This window comes from Citrus clementina, unplaced genomic scaffold (assembly GCF_000493195.1).
Source record: "Citrus clementina cultivar Clemenules unplaced genomic scaffold, Citrus_clementina_v1.0 scaffold_8, whole genome shotgun sequence".
NCBI classification, from domain to species: Eukaryota; Viridiplantae; Streptophyta; class Magnoliopsida; order Sapindales; family Rutaceae; genus Citrus; species Citrus x clementina.
The window spans coordinates 22,341,861-22,362,219 of record NW_006262022.1 but is presented as its reverse complement, the minus strand read 5'-3'; the positions used below and the strand labels follow the sequence as shown (position 1 = coordinate 22,362,219).

The 20,359-nt window shown below is 38.1% G+C and overlaps 2 protein-coding genes across 2 annotated transcripts; both read left to right on the top strand.

Annotated features, from left to right (window-relative positions):
• Positions 1 to 7,172: 7,172 nt before the first annotated feature.
• LOC18035097 (patatin-like protein 2) lies at positions 7,173 to 9,215 on the top strand. Its single transcript, XM_006424574.2, has 6 exons — positions 7,173 to 7,425; positions 7,716 to 7,897; positions 8,010 to 8,196; positions 8,303 to 8,464; positions 8,559 to 9,034; positions 9,125 to 9,215. Exons 1-6 carry the CDS (start codon positions 7,288 to 7,290, stop codon positions 9,204 to 9,206), a joined length of 1,227 nt encoding a protein of 408 aa, XP_006424637.1. The 5' UTR covers positions 7,173 to 7,287; the 3' UTR covers positions 9,207 to 9,215.
• Positions 9,216 to 9,886: 671 nt separating this feature from the next.
• On the top strand, positions 9,887 to 11,431 carry LOC112096477. Its single transcript, XM_024179925.1, has one exon. The coding sequence runs from the start codon at positions 9,887 to 9,889 to the stop codon at positions 11,429 to 11,431; it is 1,545 nt and encodes a 514-aa protein (XP_024035693.1).
• The last annotated feature ends 8,928 nt before the right edge of the window (positions 11,432 to 20,359 follow it).

Here is a 20,359-nt window from a genome sequence, read left to right as displayed (position 1 = left end):
GAAATTTGATTATTTTTTGGTTTCCAATATGATGATGATACGCGGCTGCCCCATGTTATGAAAATGAGAATGAGATGGGCTACCTGCTTTAGACTTTATGATACAAATTCCCCTGTAATAAGCATTTTAGGCTGCTTGCTTGTTAGAGAAACAAGGTTGTGCTCCTGAAGAAGCTGCTTTTTTTTTTTCCCTTAACGTTTGATTTTAATAATTAACGAAAATATCTGAAATCTGAAGATTTTAATACTTTTTCAATTGCAATAAGTGTTACATATGTTATGCTTTTGTTACAGTTCATAAAAGAAAAGGAAAAAAAAATTACATATGTATACTTGTTAAAAATTTGTAAGCTAAATACCTGAAAAGTACAGATGAAAATATTCTAGTATTATATTTAAAAATAATATTTTTGAAAAACAAAATAGTTTTGAGTGAGTGGGGTCCCAACCACTGCAAGATATTTATTTTATGCGAGGGTTTTCCAAAACATCTACTGTTCAAGTTCCGTTCAAGTTCTTGCTTGCCCAGCAAGCAATCTATTTATAAGTACTGCTGTGCGTAAAATAATCATGTACATGCGTCAACGAAACATATTTTTCAAGTCGACACGGTACGCATATGCATAAACCTAACCCTCATCTCTATTCGCATTCTTTTCAAATACATCTCCATGATTGTGACTTAGAATCTCATCATCTCCTCCAGTTTTCAATATTTTACATAATATCTCGGTATAATATTCTTTTGGCTTCATCATTCTTTGAACATTCTTGGCTACAGTTGTATTTGTATTTGGTTTTTCAAAACCCAGAATTTTTTTCTTTTAATTTTTTTTTTTTTTTTTGCTAGGCCAAGGAGTTTTAACTCTCATGATGCTTTAACTGTTTATTACTGTCCACAGTTGAGGACGTTTCTCATCCGCAATGGATTGTCAGTTCTTTACAAGGATGGCCCTGCTTCTCAGTACAAGGCAAATTACATAAGGTATGAGTACTTCACTTGCAAAATATGGAGGCTTGTGGTTGCTAAGAGATTCAGGATTTATTTGGGCTTGGATTGCCATGAATTCACAGCTACAATAAAATGAATCACTGGCTGTCAAATATCAGTATGTGGGTAAATGGTTCATTATTGACATTATCCGCCAAGTGGGTGTAGACGACACAATCAGTTTCAGGGCTTTCAAAATTAGGCTGAAGCACAATAGTTGAAAATACCCTTAAGGCTGTTTCTAGTAGATAGCTCACTTTCATGAACTTGTAACCAATTGCTTAAATAAGTGATACATCATGACAGTTAAATATCCAATTGAGGACAATAGTCATCTGAATATGACTAAACAATTTTCTGGTCATGTATTGGTGATATAACCAAATTGTTGTTATTTTATATGAGACTACTATCTTATATTTTTTGCTGAAAAGCTGTCATTGGCATCGTAGGAAATGGAATACGTGGGGCACTTCTGCAGGGAAGCAAAGACAACTTAGCAGTATGCGATATAGATGGATGGTAATGCTGAAATTATGTTTTTGGCATGATGTAACTAACTTGCTTACTTTTCCTTGAGATTTCAGCTGGCACAGTTTGTGAAGGAGATGGGGATGAAAAGCGGAATTCCTGAGACTAAGCAGAAGTTGCCGCCCAGAATCCCTGAGACCCCTTAGTGGATGATGTAATGCACAAAGATGACGGTTTGATAGTTTTCTTCCCAGGTAGAGATTTCTTTGAATAGCAAGCCGTATCCATTTTAGGCCCAGCAAACTTTTCAATGATTTGCTCAGTTCCCAATGGAGTTTTTCAGAGGGAGAAATGGAATCATAATATAAATTTTCTGGTTCAAGTAGTTCAGTGTTAAAAGTGATTTCCCAAATTTCTGTAGATGGAATGATGGGAAATATTATGTTGTACTTGAATGACTGCCAAACGTGTTTTGGCTGCCCTTTAGAATATTTGAATGCCAGGCTCATGCTGGGTGACAAAATTGCTACACCAGCTGATTTTATGATAACAGTTACAATAAACTTATCCATTTATAAAATTTGTTGTCTACCTTTGTGTCTATTTTTGTCTCTCTCTCTCTCTCTCTCTTTTAATTTGGAATTTGGATAAATTTTTTTATCCTTTATCAAAATCTTAGGGAATTTCAAGATAGTTCTTGATATTTATTGCTGAATTGTCATATTTAGGAATGCCAAATTTTTATAAGCATTCTCTTTGGATGGAATTACGAAATGCACCGAATGGTCTTGGAGATGGTAGACAGATCCGTAGTTTGAAGGGTGACCTTTTTATGGAAGGTACGATGAGTTTAGACTGCAGCAATGATGCTCTGCTTATAAAATTGGGAGTTGGGCTTTTTGTGACCCAACTGATATTTGCATTTGACCTGAGATTACTGTAATAAAGTTGTTTGATTGCGGTTCCTAAGTCATCAGATTGGTAAAAAATTATTCATAGTGTACAATTGATTGTTACTAATTCTACGGGTTGCTACAGTAACAATTATAAGCTTATTTATCCATATATATTTCATAGGGGAATACTGGGAGGAAGTTATTAATGAGCGCATAAGAAATCCCTATTCTATATTGCTTGTAGATAAGAATCCATATTCCATCATGCCGAAAGCGCTGGGATTTCAATGTGGTAACACTCTCATTCTAAGGGCTTTACAATTTTTTTTTTTTAATTTTTACTGCTGTTGGAAATTTTGTGTTGTGACCATGCTAAATATGCCACCTGATGCTCCTTTTATGCTTTTGCAGATGGAAAATATTTGTTTTTACACCAGAGCCTCTGCAATTCCTGTTGCACCTGATTTTGAAGGTTATTTAGTTTCCTTTCACACACTGGCACTGTCATGAATGTTGACAGATTGATAATGTCATGACTCATTTGCACTCAGTTTTTCATCAATTTCACAAAGTCATATCTCTGCTAGGGATGGCAAAAATCCCCACGGGGACGGGTACCTTCGGAGATTTTTCCCATTCGGAGAGGGTATGGGGATAATTTCATACCCAATTTCTTATTCGGGGAGGGGACGGTTTTACCCAATTTCTTATTCGGGGAGAGGACGGGGATGAGGTGGAATCCCCATCCCCTACCCATTTCCCCTTTTTAATTTTATTTTAATTTTTAAAAATTACTAGTAAATAAATTATAAAATTATAAATATTGGTAAAAATAAAAAATATCAAAATATTTATATTATTAAACTTTTAGGCCTAATTAACTAATTAAAGTCCTAAATTTTTATTTAGGACATTAAAAAGACCGAGTAAATTCTATTAGCCAAACATTTTTTTTAATTTTAATATTCTTTAAATATTTTAAACTTAAATTTATTTTTTTATTTATTTTTAGATGTTATAATTGCCCATAGCGAATCACAATTTTAATATCTAATCTAATCTAATCTAATCTAATATTTGATTTTGATTTGCTCCGATTTAACTATTGTGTTGTAAAGGAAATAGTCCACATTTATAAAGTGCCCACGCCACCATTGAAAAAGTTAATTTTGAATCTAAATTCGATTTTATTTGTAATAATTTTGTATTAAACTATTAATCTGTTCATGATAGTTTGTAAAAGAAGTTTGTATCCCTTGCATGTTGCGTTACTTACTAATTTAATGTATGTGACTTTTGTAATAGATATTAATGTAAGATATATTTCGAATTTTACTTTTATTTGAATTTTTTATTTTAATATGATTAACTAAAAATTAAAAAGAAAATGTATTAATTATTCGGGGATCGGGGTCCCTCGGGGATCCCCTGTTATTATTCGGGGAGGGGATGAGGATTCTCTCAAGTAATTCTGACGGGGACGGGGAGGGGACGGGAACATACGCAAAATATCGGGGATGGATACGGGGAGATCGGTCCCCTCCCCTCCCCTCCCCATTGCCATCCCTAATCTCTGCCTTTTTAAAAAAGAGTTCTAAAATGGAATCAATTATCAATTGTTCCTCCACTCAGGTTGAAGCTATTTTATTCAAATGGTTAATGCAATTTTATTATGCTTAAAGCACTGGCGGTACTGGCTGTTGATGTTCCATGTCCTTGGACTGGCTACCTCTGCTGATTTCATGGTTGTTACCTTCATAACTCTGCCATCAAATGATTACAAATTGTGGCCCATTGAATGTGCAGGAACGGATTCAACAACTCAGTTTTCTCTCGATGCATTAGCTGTTTTCATGTTTCATTTGCTTCAAAAAGTTCATCATCTAGTACATATATTCGTCTGTTCCTTCTAAATTTGTAGTTGTTTTCGTATATTTTTACCTCAAATGTCCGGATTATTATCTTATTTATTTCATTTTTAATGCCAAATGCGATCTAGGGGGATCTTGACAAGGACTCTCCGAATGCTGCTGGTTATGTTCCACAAGTATTTTATCGCCTTATTAAGGACAGGGTATGATGTTTATTTTTCGACCAGCATAATATTGACGTTCCGATATATACTAAAAGCATTATCTGATCTCTTATGCTGTCAATTTTCAGAGCAATCCATGGTTCAACTTTGAGCGTGATTTGCTTAAACGTTTCGGTTCTCTTGTCAAAATGCCGTTGCTGAAAAATGATAGGTGAACATGTTTTCTATGGGATATGATGCTTGATGAAATGTGAGTTCGTGGCCCTTCTAATGTCAATTACCCCTTTTTTGACTTCGTCTTTTTGTTGTCCCAACACTAGCTATGGCTATTTGGTCATTACATTATTAACTCTCTAGAATTTCCTTTTGTCTTCTAGTCATTCTTTAACGCGTGATAACTGACATAACTGCTTCTACAGCACCCAGCTAATCCTTTGAAACCATATCAGCAAATATATCTCATCAGCGCATCTGCCATGTTAGCACTATAATAAAACTTAGAACCTCAGTGAAAGCTGAATTTCTAACCACAATCTTGCGACTAGAAACTAAATCCCATGCCTAGGAGATTTTATCAGCAGTTTTCAATTTATTCAGCAACTAGGAATTTTTATCTTCTAGTTTTGGCATGCTATGACGTTAATGATCTCTAATGTGCTTGAATTTGTAGGAGTCCTCTGCCTGATCAAGTGAGATCTGCTCTGGAGGAGGGTATAAAACTGTGCAGGCTTGAAGAAAGGTAGATACCAAAACCTTTACATGTCTATAGCTATATATGATGAACATTATGCATACATCCTTATATTTTACGTGTTAAAATATTGCCATAATAGCCCAGTTTGGGAATGTGATAAGATTTATCATCCATTTTGTTGTTGCTTGGAAGAATATGTACTGCAATAGTTGGCCCAGATAAAGGTTCCAAACTTAATTATTAAGCTTAACTACTGTCAAATTTGGATTATTTAAGGGGCTAAATTTTGAATCCCCTTAGCGTTGATGAATTATAATTTAATTAGTAATCAATTATGTTTATAGCTTATCTGTATCAGTCTGTATATGTTTAGTTAGGTTAGATGCTTGATTCTGTTAAGAGTGCATAGATTCTTGTGGTTGTGGACTACCCTAAAATTACGTACGTTTATTAGTTGATATCAAAATGTAATGTTATATCACATAAGCATTATTATTCTCTTACGTATATCTTACTGTATGTCGTATGATGTTAGTTGGGAATACTCCAAAGGATCTTGTCTCAATTCGATATGCCAGACTAATTGCAAACAATCAGACTTTAGGTTCTCTTTTGACACGAATGATTATATTGAACTAATTATTAAGATTGGACTGAATTAAACTGGATTATATTATATACTATATTATATTTGGTATAATATCGTATTGAACAATGTTAAATCATATTTAAATATAAAAAATATTTATGAATGTTAAAGAGTAAAAATTAAAATTAATTTAAAGGTAATTAACAAGAGCATTAAATATGTAGTAAATTAGTCATTGGGTAGTCATAATTATAATAAACAAATATAAATTAATAATTTTTTAATTTTTTAATTATTTTTTATAAGATATTTTACATATATTTTATTTTACCAAAAAGTTAGGAAATAATGTATATATAAAACAAATTATTTACTTGTATTATTAATTTCCATGATTATTTTTAATATTACATTGGTGATTATTAAATTTAATACAATCAATTATTGTAACAAATTATTACATAGTTAATTTTATTGGAGTAAAAGTACCAATTTAATTAAACTAGAAAAACAAAATAAAAAATAAATTCAAGTAAATCATGAATAAAATAAATAAATAAATAATTAATTAAACTTTAGGTTACAAATAAAAAATAGTATTATATATGAAAGAAATATGAATAATTTTTTTTCTCTTATTCTAATTCCATCTAAACCCACTTATAAATTGGAATTGTTAATCTCATGATTTAAGAATTTAGTCCTCCCTAATCTAATCCAATCCAAGCAAAGTAGCCAAAAATGGGATAAAATATAAATTTAGTTCTTCCTAATCCAATCCAAGCAAAGTAGCCAAAAATAAGATAAAATATTTAATCACAAAGTTAATCTAATCCCATACTTAATACTAACTTCCAAACATAACCTTAGAGATTACAAATTTGAAAAAAAAAAAAAAGAAGGAAAAAAAAGGCTAGATAAGCGCTTTCTTTGAATGTACCTCGGCGGAGGAAACATTCTCGTCCTCGAGACTTGGTATAACTGCGAAAGGCAACTCACTTGTCAACTCATCAACATATAATTGGTCTTCTTTACTGGATGACTTTTCAGACAGTTACTTCTTGTCGTTGCTTTGATTCTTTCATAGTCCTGTTAATGCAACTGCCAGCAGATTAATTGTTACTGGGATATTCTCAAATTCATCATCCACTAGTTATTTGGAACCCAGACCCACGGCTAAATGATTATTTTTGACCTATTCAACGTGGTGCTTTTAACCGTCCATTAACGTATATTTTACTTCTCTACATATATATTTTCACTTGCCCTCTTGGACGCGAATATTTGGTCCAACTGAATCCAAGTCCAGGCTACCGAAAGAATTTGGATCAATGTGACTGTGAAGCCATCCGAAAAGCTGCGGATACTGGGTCAAAGTGCTAGAAAAGTCGCTTGAATAATTTTGAATATTCAAACTAAATCAATTTCACGCGAAGCAGAGGTCTATAAATACCGCGCATGTCTTTCCTTAAGAATTCGTACTACTACAACATCATTTCAGCAGAGACACTCAAGTTCAATTTTCCAAAAACTTCAATTAGCTGAACGATCTCCCTCTTTCTTAATCCATATATCCCTGGTTCCTTTTTGAATTACCTTGTTAGTTTTTCTAATGGAAATTCAATCTCCAAGATCACCCATACAACCTCCAACTTTTGGTAACCTTATCACCATTCTTAGCATCGATGGAGGTGGAATTAGAGGAGTCATCCCTGCAACTATCCTTGCCTTCCTAGAGTCTGAGCTTCAGGTAGTATTAATAGATTTAGTATGTACTATGTGGTTACAACATAAGCATGCTCGCATATTATATATGATTTCATGTATCAATACTTTAGAGATATAAGTAATGACAGACATATCAAATTTTATTGATTGACTAGTAATTCTTTATAAAATCTAAGTGAATTAATTATATTATTCCTACTAACCAATTAATGATTGTCACATCATTTGGGATAGCCTTTTAGATTAAGAAATTTGGGATGTATAGATTTATAGAGTAGAGTAATAATGATTTTTGGTCGGAAATTTGAACAGAAACTTGACGGAGAGGAAGCAAGAATTGCAGACTATTTTGATGTGATTTCAGGAACGAGCACCGGTGGTCTTGTGACCGCTATGCTAACGGCCCCAAATGAGCAAAATCGCCCCCTGTTTGCTGCTAAGGATATCAAGGAATTTTATCTGAATCACTGCCCTAAAATCTTTCCCCAATCTAGGTAACAATCTTGATATACATGTGTGGCAAAGAGAAGGGGGGAAAAGGAAAAAGAAAAAAGAAAAAAAAATTTAATTTCGATTGATATATTTTCCTTATTGTATGTATTACAGTGGCCCCTTTGGTCCTGCTACAAAGCTGATTAAGTCTCTCACTGGGCCAAAATATGATGGCAAATATCTACATCGCCTGGTGAAGGAAAAATTAGGAGATAAAAAGCTGCACGAGACGTTGACAAACGTTGTGATTCCAACTTTTGACATCAAGAATCTCCAGCCAACTATCTTCTCCAGCTACGAGGTCCGTACATAAAACTTCACCACTATCTCTCCAAAAAAAAAAAAAAGGCATTAAAATAATTAAGCTCTAACTTGATTGCATGTGTTCCGCGTGATTTAATTATCAGATGAAGCAAAATCCCAGCCTAGATGCCTCACTCTCCGATATCTGCGTTGCAACTTCAGCCGCCCCTACTTATCTTCCAGCCCATTCGTTTGAAACCAAAGATTCCACAGGAAAAGTGAGAAGTTTTGATCTCATTGACGGTGGCGTTGCCGCTAACAATCCGGTATAATTATATATTTCGATCGATCTTTATTAATTAATTATTGAAAAATTCTCCAATGACGGAAAACTTATATAATATATGTATAATTTTTCAGACTCTAGTTGCTTTGAACGAGGTAACCAAAGAAATCAATCGGGGAAGTTCTGACTACTATGCAATCAACGCAATGGATTACACTCGGTTTCTGGTGATATCGTTAGGGACTGGTGCGCCAAAAACTGAAGCGAAGTACGACGCCCTTAAAGCAGCTAAGTGGGGTGTGTTGGGTTGGTTGTCGAGTGAAAGTTCGACTCCATTGGTGGATGTGTTCATGCAATCAAGCAGCGACATGACGGACTTTCACATTTCCACTGCTTTTAAAGCCCTTCATTCTGAAAACGGTTATCTTCGCATCCAGGATGATACACTAACTGGAGACGAGGCTTCAGTTGATGTTGCCACCAAAAAGAACCTCGAGAGTCTTGTGGGAATTGGTGAAAGACTGCTGAAGAAACCAGTTACAAAGGTCAATTTCGAAACTGGACTATGTGAGCCTTGTGGTCAGGGTACTAATGACGAGGCTCTCATAAGGTACGTAATTGTTAATCAGTTAGCATGTATTTCAATGCATGTACACTTATACTAATTCATGTTTTTTATTTAATTTATTTAATTTTGCAGACTAGCAGAAGTTCTTTCTAGAGAGAAGCGGATTCGTGACATGAGATCACCGCAAGGAAAGGCTGCAAGAGCCACCAATTGAACAATATAAAGTTCATTTAAATGTTGTTAATTGTAGTATTATGTGATAATTAACCAATTTGTCCAAATAAAATTACGGGAAACGCTGATTTTTCATCCTGTACTAGCTAGTGATTGTCTCTTTTATTTTTTTCCCCCAGTGAAATTTGAATGGGATACGGTGCATGAGACACGGAATTGTAACTCATAATTCTTTGTTCCTTCAATTGTATTTTCGGTTTGAACCACGAGGTGGTCCTAAGTGGGTCCCAACTGTGGGAGACACCTTTAAGCCTGTACCACAACCCAGACTAATCCCCGCTCACTCCGGGTCGACCCATAAGGGGTAAAGTGCTGGCCAAAGTGGTGACTCTATACGAGAGCGGGACTTGAACCCGTGACCTCTCTTAAGGAGTGAGAGTGCCGAACCACTCACACCTTCAATTGTATTTTCAATACAAATATCTATTGTATTGTGACTTTTCCTTTCGGTTATTTATTGTGATTTTTAGATTCTGAAATTGTCACAAAGGAATGTCATTACTCTGTTGACTTTGTGATACATGCATGTACACGTACGAGTTTCAAATTTTCATTGTAGATAAAGATCGACGTCATGAAAAAGCTTTTCTATTCGCTTTTAATACTTCATTAATGTTGCAACGACTCGATGAATATGATTGTTTTGACTTAGTCCCGAAGATGTCGGAAAGCTCTGAAAACCTCAAAACCCATGAAAACCCTAGTTTACTTAAAACGATTCCACCACCGCTGCCCGGGGATCGTTCTACCAAAAAGGCTTGTTTTCGCAGCCATGGTATGGATGCGGATAACCCTCTGCCGCTATCTTTCAAGGATGCACTCATGCCCCATACTCAACAGAGAAGTTTCGATAATACTGAGATGGATGACGAGTGGGAATTTGAACTCGGAGACGTAATTGTTGGGGACGATGGTGCCATGCCAACTATTAATTTTTCCCAACAAATCCATGAGAAATTAGTTAAACCGTGGCAAAACTCTGTGGTGGTAAAGTTGTTGGGGAGGAATATAGGCTATAAGGTTTTGTTCAATCGGCTAAAGGTCATGTGGCATATGATTTCGGATTTTTCAGTAATCGACCTTGAAAATAATTACTATTTAATACGGCTTAACTCATTCGAGGATGCCGTTTGTGCATTAACTGAGGGACCATGGGTAATTTTTGGACATTATCTAACAGTCCAACCTTGGACTCCCAGCTTTGATAGCACCATTACAGAGGTTGATTCTGCAGTTGTTTGGATTCGTTTGCCTGGAATGGCTTTCCACTTATATGATAAGCGTGTCCTAAGAAAGATTGGACAACTTGTGGGTGATGTCATTAAGATTGATTATCGAACTGAATTGCGGGAAAGGGGCAAATTAGCTAGGATTGCTATTCGTGTCTCTCTTACTCAGCCGTTGGTGTCTCGGTTTAACTTGGACGGAAGGATTCAGAAGGTTGAATATGAAGGGCTGCCAATCATATGCTACCAATGTGGTAAGTATGGTCACAACAGCACGGCTTGCTTGCATAAACAAACTTCGAATGGGATAAACGAGACAACCCCTGAGAACAATCCACTAGAGAATGTATCATTTGATAAGATCGGTGTACCGACTGTGGCCAACAGCAGCAGTGAGAGATTTGGCCCATGGATGGTTGTGGAGCGAAAAGGGAGAGCTAGACCAGTTGTGGATAAGGAGAACATTACGGATTTGGAAAGGAATCAGCGCAAGAATTTCAATACTACCTCTCGTTTTGCTGCCTTATCTGACGATCATGATACACCAACTACAGAGGAGCTTGTTGTTCAGAACCCCACACACGTCCCTCCCCAGGAACCAACCACATCCATTACCAATCACTTCCACAATCGAAAAACCACTGCTTTGAAAACCTCTCGCATCTTAAAACCCCATCACCATCTATCTAAAGGAAAGCAAGTGGTAAAACCACAATTTCCGAAACCTAAACCACTGCACCCTACCGCATCCAGTTCCATGCACGAAACTTTACGTCCCCATTTCACCAAAATCCTATCCCATAATACTAATGACCCCAGCCCGAGCCACTTGAGACATACTCCTAGTGATCCCATTGAATTTACCTTCAACTTGACAACTCTTGATCCCACAAAACATACGGCTGTCACATTACCTATTAGAAGACAGGCCATTGCAAGACAACCACCCAGTGAAAAAATTATTGCCAAATCTGCATAGCAACTTCCTCTAAAGCAGCTTGCGGAGTCTCCCGATGGCAAGGATGCAGGGGGTATCAACATAATGGTGAATGATGAGGGCGATTCTCAACCTGTATTTGGACATGAAGGTGAAGCCATTATGTCCGATGATGAAGACACGGTTGTACAGGAGACTCCTGGAGTGCATGAAGGAATTATAGTGGGGCTTAGTGCGTAAGCCGTTCCTGCTCACCCACTTTACCCATAATTGTTTTATGACAATTTCAATATTATTCTAGAACGTTCAAGGGGTGGGGTCCCCAACTTTTAAACAAACTTTTGCTACTTTAGTTAAGAACTACAATCCTACAGTTGTAGCAATTTTCAAGCCAAGAATAAGTGGGAAGAAAGTAGATGATTTTATAAAAAAAAAGTGGTTTTGACCGCTCTCATCGCTTGGAGGCTAATAGTTTCTCTAGAGGTATTTGGGTGTTATGGCGTGATTTCTTTGATGTTGAGGTTGCCTTAAATCATAATCAATTTATACACTTAAAAATCAGTGCCCAGAATATTACTCAAGCTTGGGTCACAGCAGTCTATGCGAGCCCCAACTCCATTCACCGTCGTGAACTTTGGCATCAGTTGAATTACATTACGAGTTCGATGCATGATCCTTGGCTGGTGGGGGGTGATTTTAATTCAATTTTATATGCTGAGGAAAAAGTGGAGGGTCTCAACTGAGCTCGGGTATTTGTCCAATATTTAATTCATGGTTTCATGCTAATCAAATGGTTGATTTGCCTTTCAGTGGTCCTCGTTTCACTTGGGCTCGTGGGAGTTTATCCAAGCGCCTTGATCGTGTTCTGAGTAATAAGGATTGGATTCTAAAGTTCGATAATTACTCAGTTACCAATCTTTCGAGAGTTGAATCTGATCACAGACCGGTTTTGGTTCATTTTGAGCGCAATGGTAGAGGAGTGGGGAGTATAAAGTCGTTCCGTTTTCTAGCTGCCTGGATGACAGATAATCGGTTTGGGAATTTTCTGCAGGATAATTGGCAGGGAAATATGCCGTATGCTCAAGCAGCTTCTAACTTCACAAGTAAGGTAGCTAGTTGGAATAAGGAAATTTTTGGCAATATATTTAAACGGAAAAAAGAATTACTGGCACGACTTGGTGGGGTTCAGAAAGCCTTGGAAAATCGGCCTCTTAGTAGCCTGTATCGTCTGGAGGCTAGTTTAAAAAAGAAGTTGGAAGAAGTACTGTCCTAAGAGGAGTTGTTATAGTATCAAAAATCTCGCAGAGAGTGGATAAAATATGGGGATCAGAATACATTGTTTTTTCACCAAAAAACCATTACAAGGAAGGCTTGTAATCGCATCACTGTGATTAGGAATGATGAAGGCAATTGGCTTTATGAAGCTCAAGAAATTAAAACCCATGCTGTGAATTTTTTCTCTACTCTATATACATTTGAACATGACACATATCAGTTGTATCATGTGCAAGGGTGTTTTCCTCAAATTGACCACTCCCGCTTGGCGAGTCTTGCTCTGTCGATTGATAAGGAAGAAATTCATGAGGCTATCTGTCAGATGAGTCCGCTCAAAGCTCCTGGAATCGATGGTTACCCTGTAGGGTTTTATCAGGCTCAGTGGCATATTGTTGATGAGTCTTTTAGTTCTGGTATAAAAGAAATCTTCAATTCGGACAGTATCCTTAGAGAGGTTAGTAAAACTCTCCTAGTCATAATCTCAAAGACTGAGCGTCCCACATCCTTTAAGATGTATCGCCTAGTTTATGCACAGTTTTTTATAAAACAGTAACCAAGATTATTGTGACTAGACTCCAAGCTTTACTCCCTGATCTTGTTGGACCTCACCAGACAAGTTTTGTCCCCGGCAGGCATATTACGGAGAATATCATCATCGCTCAAGAGGTTGTCCACTCTATACGACGGAAGATGGGTAAAAAAGGTTTAATGGCTATTAAGATTGATTTCGAGAAAGCTTATGATAGATTGAACTGGAATTTTATTCATGAGACCTTAATGGAGCTAGCTTTGCCTTTCGATCTCATCCAGTTAATAATGGAGTGCATTACGTTTAATAGGATGAACATTTTGTGGAATGGGGAATTAACGGAGGATTTTGCCCTTAGTAGAGGTGTTCGGCAAGGTGGCCCATTATCTCCTTATATTTTTGTTCTCTGCATCAAGAGACTGAGTCATGGGATTTATCGCTCCATTCAGAAAGAACAATGGAAACCAATTCGATTAGCTCGAATGGGTACTCCCCTAAGCCATTTATTTTTTGCTGATGATCTATTACTCTTTGCAGAGGCTTCTAGTGCACAAGCTTTTTTCATTAATTCGGTCTTATAAGATTTTTGTTTGAGCTCCGGCGCAAAGGTGAACAAATCTAAGACTCAAGTATATTTTTCTAAGAATATCTCCGGGGTTGTAGCTGGTCGTTTGGGGCGTGAACTGGGGTATACAGTCACAAAAGATTTGGGTAATTACTTAGGCATGCCTCTGCTGCATCGCCGGGTTTCGAAGCAAACCTACCAGGGAATTCTGGATAAAATGAAGCAAAGACTTTCGGGTTAGGCCGCTTCTCAATTGTCCCTTGCAGGACGTATTACCCTCAGCCAATCCGTCCTCCAAGCAATTCCTATTTATGTTATGCAAACTACTAATTTACCGGCTAGTATCAAGACGAAAATAGATCAAGCTTGCAGAAGATTCTTGTGGAGTGGGAATGACGAAATGCGTAAGATGAGTTTAATTAGTTGGCACATTATCTGTCAACCGAAGCTGGCTGGTGGGCTAGGATTTAAGAGGTTGGAGATTATGAATGAAGCTTTATTGTTGAAGGTTACATGGAACTTGATCATTGAACCTAGTAAACTTTGTGCCCAAGTACTAGCTACAAAGTACAGAGTGTCTCCCTCGGATATCCCACAGTTTCTTCCCATTCGGCATGGCTCTCATTTGTGGAAGTCTGTATGTCGAGTTTGGGATCATGCCAAACGGGGGTTACGTTGGAATATTGGTAATGGCCTGAGAGTGAAATTTTTGTTGGACTGTTGGGCCACGAAATCTTCTCCCCTTGCGGCTTTTATTTTGAAACCAATACCTCATGAACTTTTTGATTTGTATGTGGCTGACTTTGTGACTGCATAGGGCACCTGGAACTGGCCGAAGTTCAGCTACCTCTTATCTCATAATGCAGTGATGCGCATTGCTTCAGTTCATCCCCCTTCGGTGCGAAATGGTGCTGATAAAGCTTACTGGGCAGCTGCAACTCATGAAAAGTTCACAGTGAAGTCAGCATATGAACACTTGGCTCAGCCATACATGCAGGAAAGGAATACGATCTAGCGGTTGGCGTGGTCATGGAAGGGCCCGCAGAGCATAAAGACTTTCATCTGTTTGGTGCTTCACAATCGCTTAAAGGCACGAGGAGAATTAGCGTCACAGCATTTAACCATTGAACCACATTGTGAGAGATGCGGGCATGAGTTGGAGACCACGATCCATGTGTTAGCCTATATGTTTATAAATATTGATTTTGATGATAACAAACCACATGTATTTATTGAGTCAAGATTTATGAATTGTGCTTTTATAATAAGAAAATGATGTTATGGGATTAAAGCATTTTGGACTAAAATGAAAGTAATTTTAAAATCTTTGATAGTATTTTAAATTTCGGATTTGGACCTATTTGAAACTATTTAAATGTTTTTGGACCATTCTATAATTTCACATAGTTTGGGCAAAGTCATAATTTCATAAAGTTGTGGGATTGACAAAGCATTATTCTAAAGTTCTGAAATTGGACCTTTTTGCAAACTTTCATAACGTTTTGGGCCACACTACAGTTTTATAAAGTTTTGGGGTCAAACTATAAATTTGGAAAAATATTCACTGTAGCAGTTACTGTAGCAAGCGGAAATCCGGATTATGACAAACGGAAGTCCGGATTTTAGGCAGAATCTATCCGAATTAAAAGCGGAATTCCGGATCCTAACAAACGGAAATCCGGTTGTTGGGCAGTAAGCTACTAAGCGTAAGCGGAAATCCGGATGTGACAAAGCGGAAATTCGGATGTTCAGAAATTCAAATTTGTGGCTGTAACGGTAACATTAAGCGGAATTCCGGTTGTCCATAACCGGTAATCCGGTTACGACCAAAATGTGCATAACGGCTAGTTTTTTAGCTCAAACTATAAGAACTCAAATCCAACTCATTTTCAATCTCTCCAACAAGCAAAAACAAAAAGCACACGTGATATCTTGAGCTTACAACTTGCAAAACACAAATCATTGAATCATTCATTGTTCTTCATCTTTGAATATCTACTCATTGAGTGAGTTTCATTGTATCTTTCATTTCTTCAATTTATTTGTAAGAGTTTGAGTGTGTGAGACACTTGAGTGAAGAGATTGGGAGATAATCTCTTTGTTGTAAAGGTTTATTGACACCTCAAAGTCAATTGTAATTGTTGAAGCCTTGGAAAGGCTTGGATAGTGAAATCCTCGAGCTTGGATCGCTTGGAGGCGTGGACGTAGGCGGAGATTGCCGAACCACGTAAAAATTCGTGTGTTTGTTTCTCTTCTCCCTTACTCTTTAATTATCGTGCTATTATTGAACTTATTGTTTTCAATTATTGTTAAGACATTAGATTGCTTGTTGTGTGGATTTGTTAGGATAATTTTTAAAATTCCAATTCACCCCCCCTCTTGGGTTGCACACTTGTATTTTACCATGTGCTCCGTGACTGTCCTTTTTCTAGAGCGGTATGGATTCGACTTCTTAGGGACCATAATCAGCATGAGTTCTTCAATGCTGATCTTGCGGGTGGGTATCAGGAAATTTACAAGCTTCAAACAAGTTTCCAGGTAGTAACCTTTAGCGTGCCCTATTTGGAGTGGCTATTTGGCGGATTTGGTTCTGGCGGAATCATTTTATTTTTACTAAGGATTATTGGGAGAGTAATACTATTGCAATGGATATTAAAGTAAGGGCTACTGAAATTCAACGAAGTAATTCCTTCTCCTTTGCTGCTGGCACTACCCGTATTGAAAGATGGATTAGTTGGACTGCGCCTATTTGGCCTTGGGTTAAATTAAATTCAAACAATGCTAAGAAATCTTCGGGGATTGCAGGAGCTGGTGGGCTAATCCGTGATTTCAGAGGTGTTTGGCATGTAGGCTACAGTGCCAATTTAGGTGTGTGCTCGGTGGCTTCAGCTGAGCTTTGGGGTTTATTTTATGGATTATCTATCGCTTGGCAATAAGGCTTTCGCAGAGTTTACGTGGAAGTAGATAGCATGTGTGTTATGAAGTTAATCTCCAACTCAAACCCTCCTATCAACGAGCCTTTTACCCTCATTCAGGAAATTCATGCACTCCTCCGGCGTGATTGGTTGACCAAAGTGGAGCATATCTACCGAGAAGCCAATGAAGCAGCTGATTTCCTAGCTTCGTACAATTTTTCTTTCTCCTTGGGTTTACATTGTTTTCATTCAATTCCTCCAAATATGCTGAGCATATTGATTAATGATGATCATGGGGTTGCAAACTCCCGATTAGTGTTAACTTAGCTCTCTTAAGAGCCATTTATTGATAAAAAAAAAAAGGGTTTCTTAGCAATGCCGACTACTTTCATTCTGTTCAGGTCAACATCTTTTACTAATATTGTTTAAATAATGTGATGATATCTCTTTGAGCTGACAAAATGATGATCAGGTTCCACTTGAGTCTGCGTTCAAGGAAGTACTCGAACAACTAAGCCTTATTGTAAAGGGTGAATATGAATTTTCACCAAGTGTTTCCCAGAGATGTTTCAGGTTCATTCGTCAAACTCTCGTTAATTTACCTGTTGCAGAGATTCGAAGTCTCCTTGATGATGTAAGTAAATGATTGGATTATATTTTGGAATTGTCTCATTACGCTGGAGTCAGAGTCTCTCGGTATCTAATCTAAACATCTCTGTCTTAGACTTGGAAATCACACCGAATGTCTCTCTTGCTAAAAAGAGATGTCACGGTATGCAAGCTGTAAGTAGTCATGTACCCTTTTCTATCAAAGCATCACTGTGAAATTCACTGCTTTGCTCTTTGATCAACGGTCCGCCGCATTGGAGGGTCAACTTTTTGTTGACGATCAAGAAATAATGTCCTCATGGTCGTGGTTCCACCTTCGCATATGGAATATTTCAGAAGTTTTCGATAGTCATTCTGAAAAATTGCTGCGTTTGCATCAGTTGGGGTTCGCAGACCGTATTGAAATCAATCCTCCATTTGATAATCTCATCGGCAAAACTGGAATACTATTAAGTGCATTTGTAATCACTTATCTCCTCGCAGTTTCCCTTAATCAAACAAAACATTATCACTGTAACTCCTTTTATATTGGTCACGTATCCACCAGAATTTTTTTTTCCAGCTCTATGAGGAACTAAATTTATATTTTTAGACGTACAAATCAATTGATGATAAGGTCCCAGTCATAAGCTTACTAATGGTTGCAAAAGATAAACTTTGATGCCCTGCTTTCGGCGAGAACCAACCACAGGACAAGTGTTTTGATAATTTTCTTTTTAAAAGTAACCAATTACTAAGATATACAACCGATAGTGAAGGCATATACAAAGCTAAACAAGTAAAAGAAAATATAAATACAATAACTTAGCTAAAAATCCGATCAACTAAGCAACAATATATAACTTAAATGCAATAATTAAAGCTACAAATCCTCCAGCGGCTAACTGACGTGGCCAACTGCTCCAGTTCCTACCTAGTTGCATTTAAATATTCCACGTTATGCATGTTGCATGCATAAGTCTCACGTCCTGCATGAATATTCTTCATAATTAGGATTTGTTCCACGTTCTGCATGTTGCATGCATGAGTCTTACGTCCTGCATGCATACTCTTCATACTTAGGATTTGGTTTAGGTGCCCTTGATGACCTCTGTGGTTCCCTTGCCTTATCAATTGAAGTGCCATTTACAGCCTGGACTGCCGTTTTCTATCTTTAAATTACGCGACATCTTGCGGTATTGACGTTTAGAGCAGAGAAGCACTCTGGTTTGCCTTCTCTTGATTCGGTGAATTCGTTTGTGTAGTTTTTTGTCGCTTTACTTCGATTATCACTCTTCTGTTCCTTTAATTTAACTATTTACTATCTAATTCTTTCTTGATTCCATTGTGACTTTAACAAATTAGGTTCCTCCTTTAATTTTTTACTGTCTAGTTTTGAATGGCGGTTCAATTTAATTGTTGATGCGAGATTCTGGTTCTCCTCGTTCTACGACCAGGGTCTCTGCTCGATCAACTTCACCACGACCAGGATCCCTCATGGTAAAGATTCTTCTCTAGAGGTTCCTGCGCACACAGACAGGTCAGAGTACGCCGGTTGTTTTCCCGGCGCAAACCCTCCGACGCTCAAGTCAGATATGAAGGTTCGGGAAACGCTTGCCACAAATCTTATGGCTGTTAGGTTGTTTTCTCTCTTTTAGAATCAAAATTGCTAACCATTTTACCTTCGTTGGCTACCTTTTTATAGGCTTCCTCTGAATCCCAGTTTTCCCAGTCTACGTCTGTTATCCTCCCACCTCTCGAACGTGGATTCCCCATTTCCATAGTCGTGGGTGGTTGCGTGGCCTTCGTGCCTAGATTCTCGGGCTGGAGAGCATGCCTCGCCAACTGTCGTTAACCGGGTCTCCTCGAATAAACCCTTAGCAAGAATACAACAAGAATGGCTTTATGCTTCTTACAGGAAATTGGCCTCGCGGATGACGTACTCGTGGATGAGCAGGATATTCCTGCCCCTGCTTCCCTGCTACCTGGCTCTTACAGGACACACCTACTCGCAAACTTCTGCCACCAAACATCTGCTCATCACGTCTGGTCTCGTCGAAGTATTTCCCTCAAACACCGGTCTCCCAGTTTCTGGTGTTGGGTAATGTAATGGACCAGCAGTAGAAACTTAGCGGTTCTTGGTCGCGTGAGACTGGAAGAGGCCTCGAGGAGGAGCTGACCAGGGTCAAGGAGGATCTTCAAAGGCAGAAGGCTATGTATAAGGCTCAGCTCGAATCTCTCCGTGATTCCCACCGGGTTCGGGTCGAGAATTTAGAAAAGGAGGCTGACAACCAGTACGACCAGGGACTTCGGCATTCCTATCGTTGCATTATGGCCGTCCTCGGGAAGCAACACCCTGATCTGAAGATGGATGACCTTGCAGCTGGTGTTGCTCAACATATCGACGAGGAGGCGGCCAAGGAAGACGCTGAAGGGGTAGAGCCGATCGTGATTGAGGAGGAAAACTCTCTTCCTCGTGCAGTACCTGCTGATGTTGGCGAGGCGAGCACCCCCCCGGGACGCAACTGGTGATACCCCCCCTGCACCTGAGGAGGTCCAGCCAACCAATGCTGCTCGGCTTACTGATCCACCATCTTCTTGATATATTTCTTGTATTGTAATAAACAATGTTTGTGAAGATTATCTCCTCTGTTAATTATTAACAAATTAATAAAGATGTTTTTGATTACTTTCTTGTGTTGTAATCGTGAGTTATTTTTCGTTTGAGAATCTGCTCGTCTTTGTTTGGTCGAGCAGGTTCTGGCTTGGCACATGGTTTTGCCACATGCCTTCGCGTGGTCGAGCAGATCCTGGCATGCTTGGCTTCGGGTCTCGCCATAAGACATGCTTTGAGACTTGGTGAGCCTTTGCATGCCTTGGGAATTTTTTCGAATGCTTTGGACTCTGCTCGCCTTCTCATGGTCGAGCAGATCCTGGTACGCTTGGCTTCTGTCTCGCCATAAAACAGGCTTTGAGACTTGATGAGCCTTTGCATGCCTTAGTAAATTCTTCAATGCTTGGGGATTCTGCTCGCCTTCACGTGGTCAAGCAGATCCTGGCACGCTTGGCTTCTATCTCGCTATAAGACATGCTTTGAG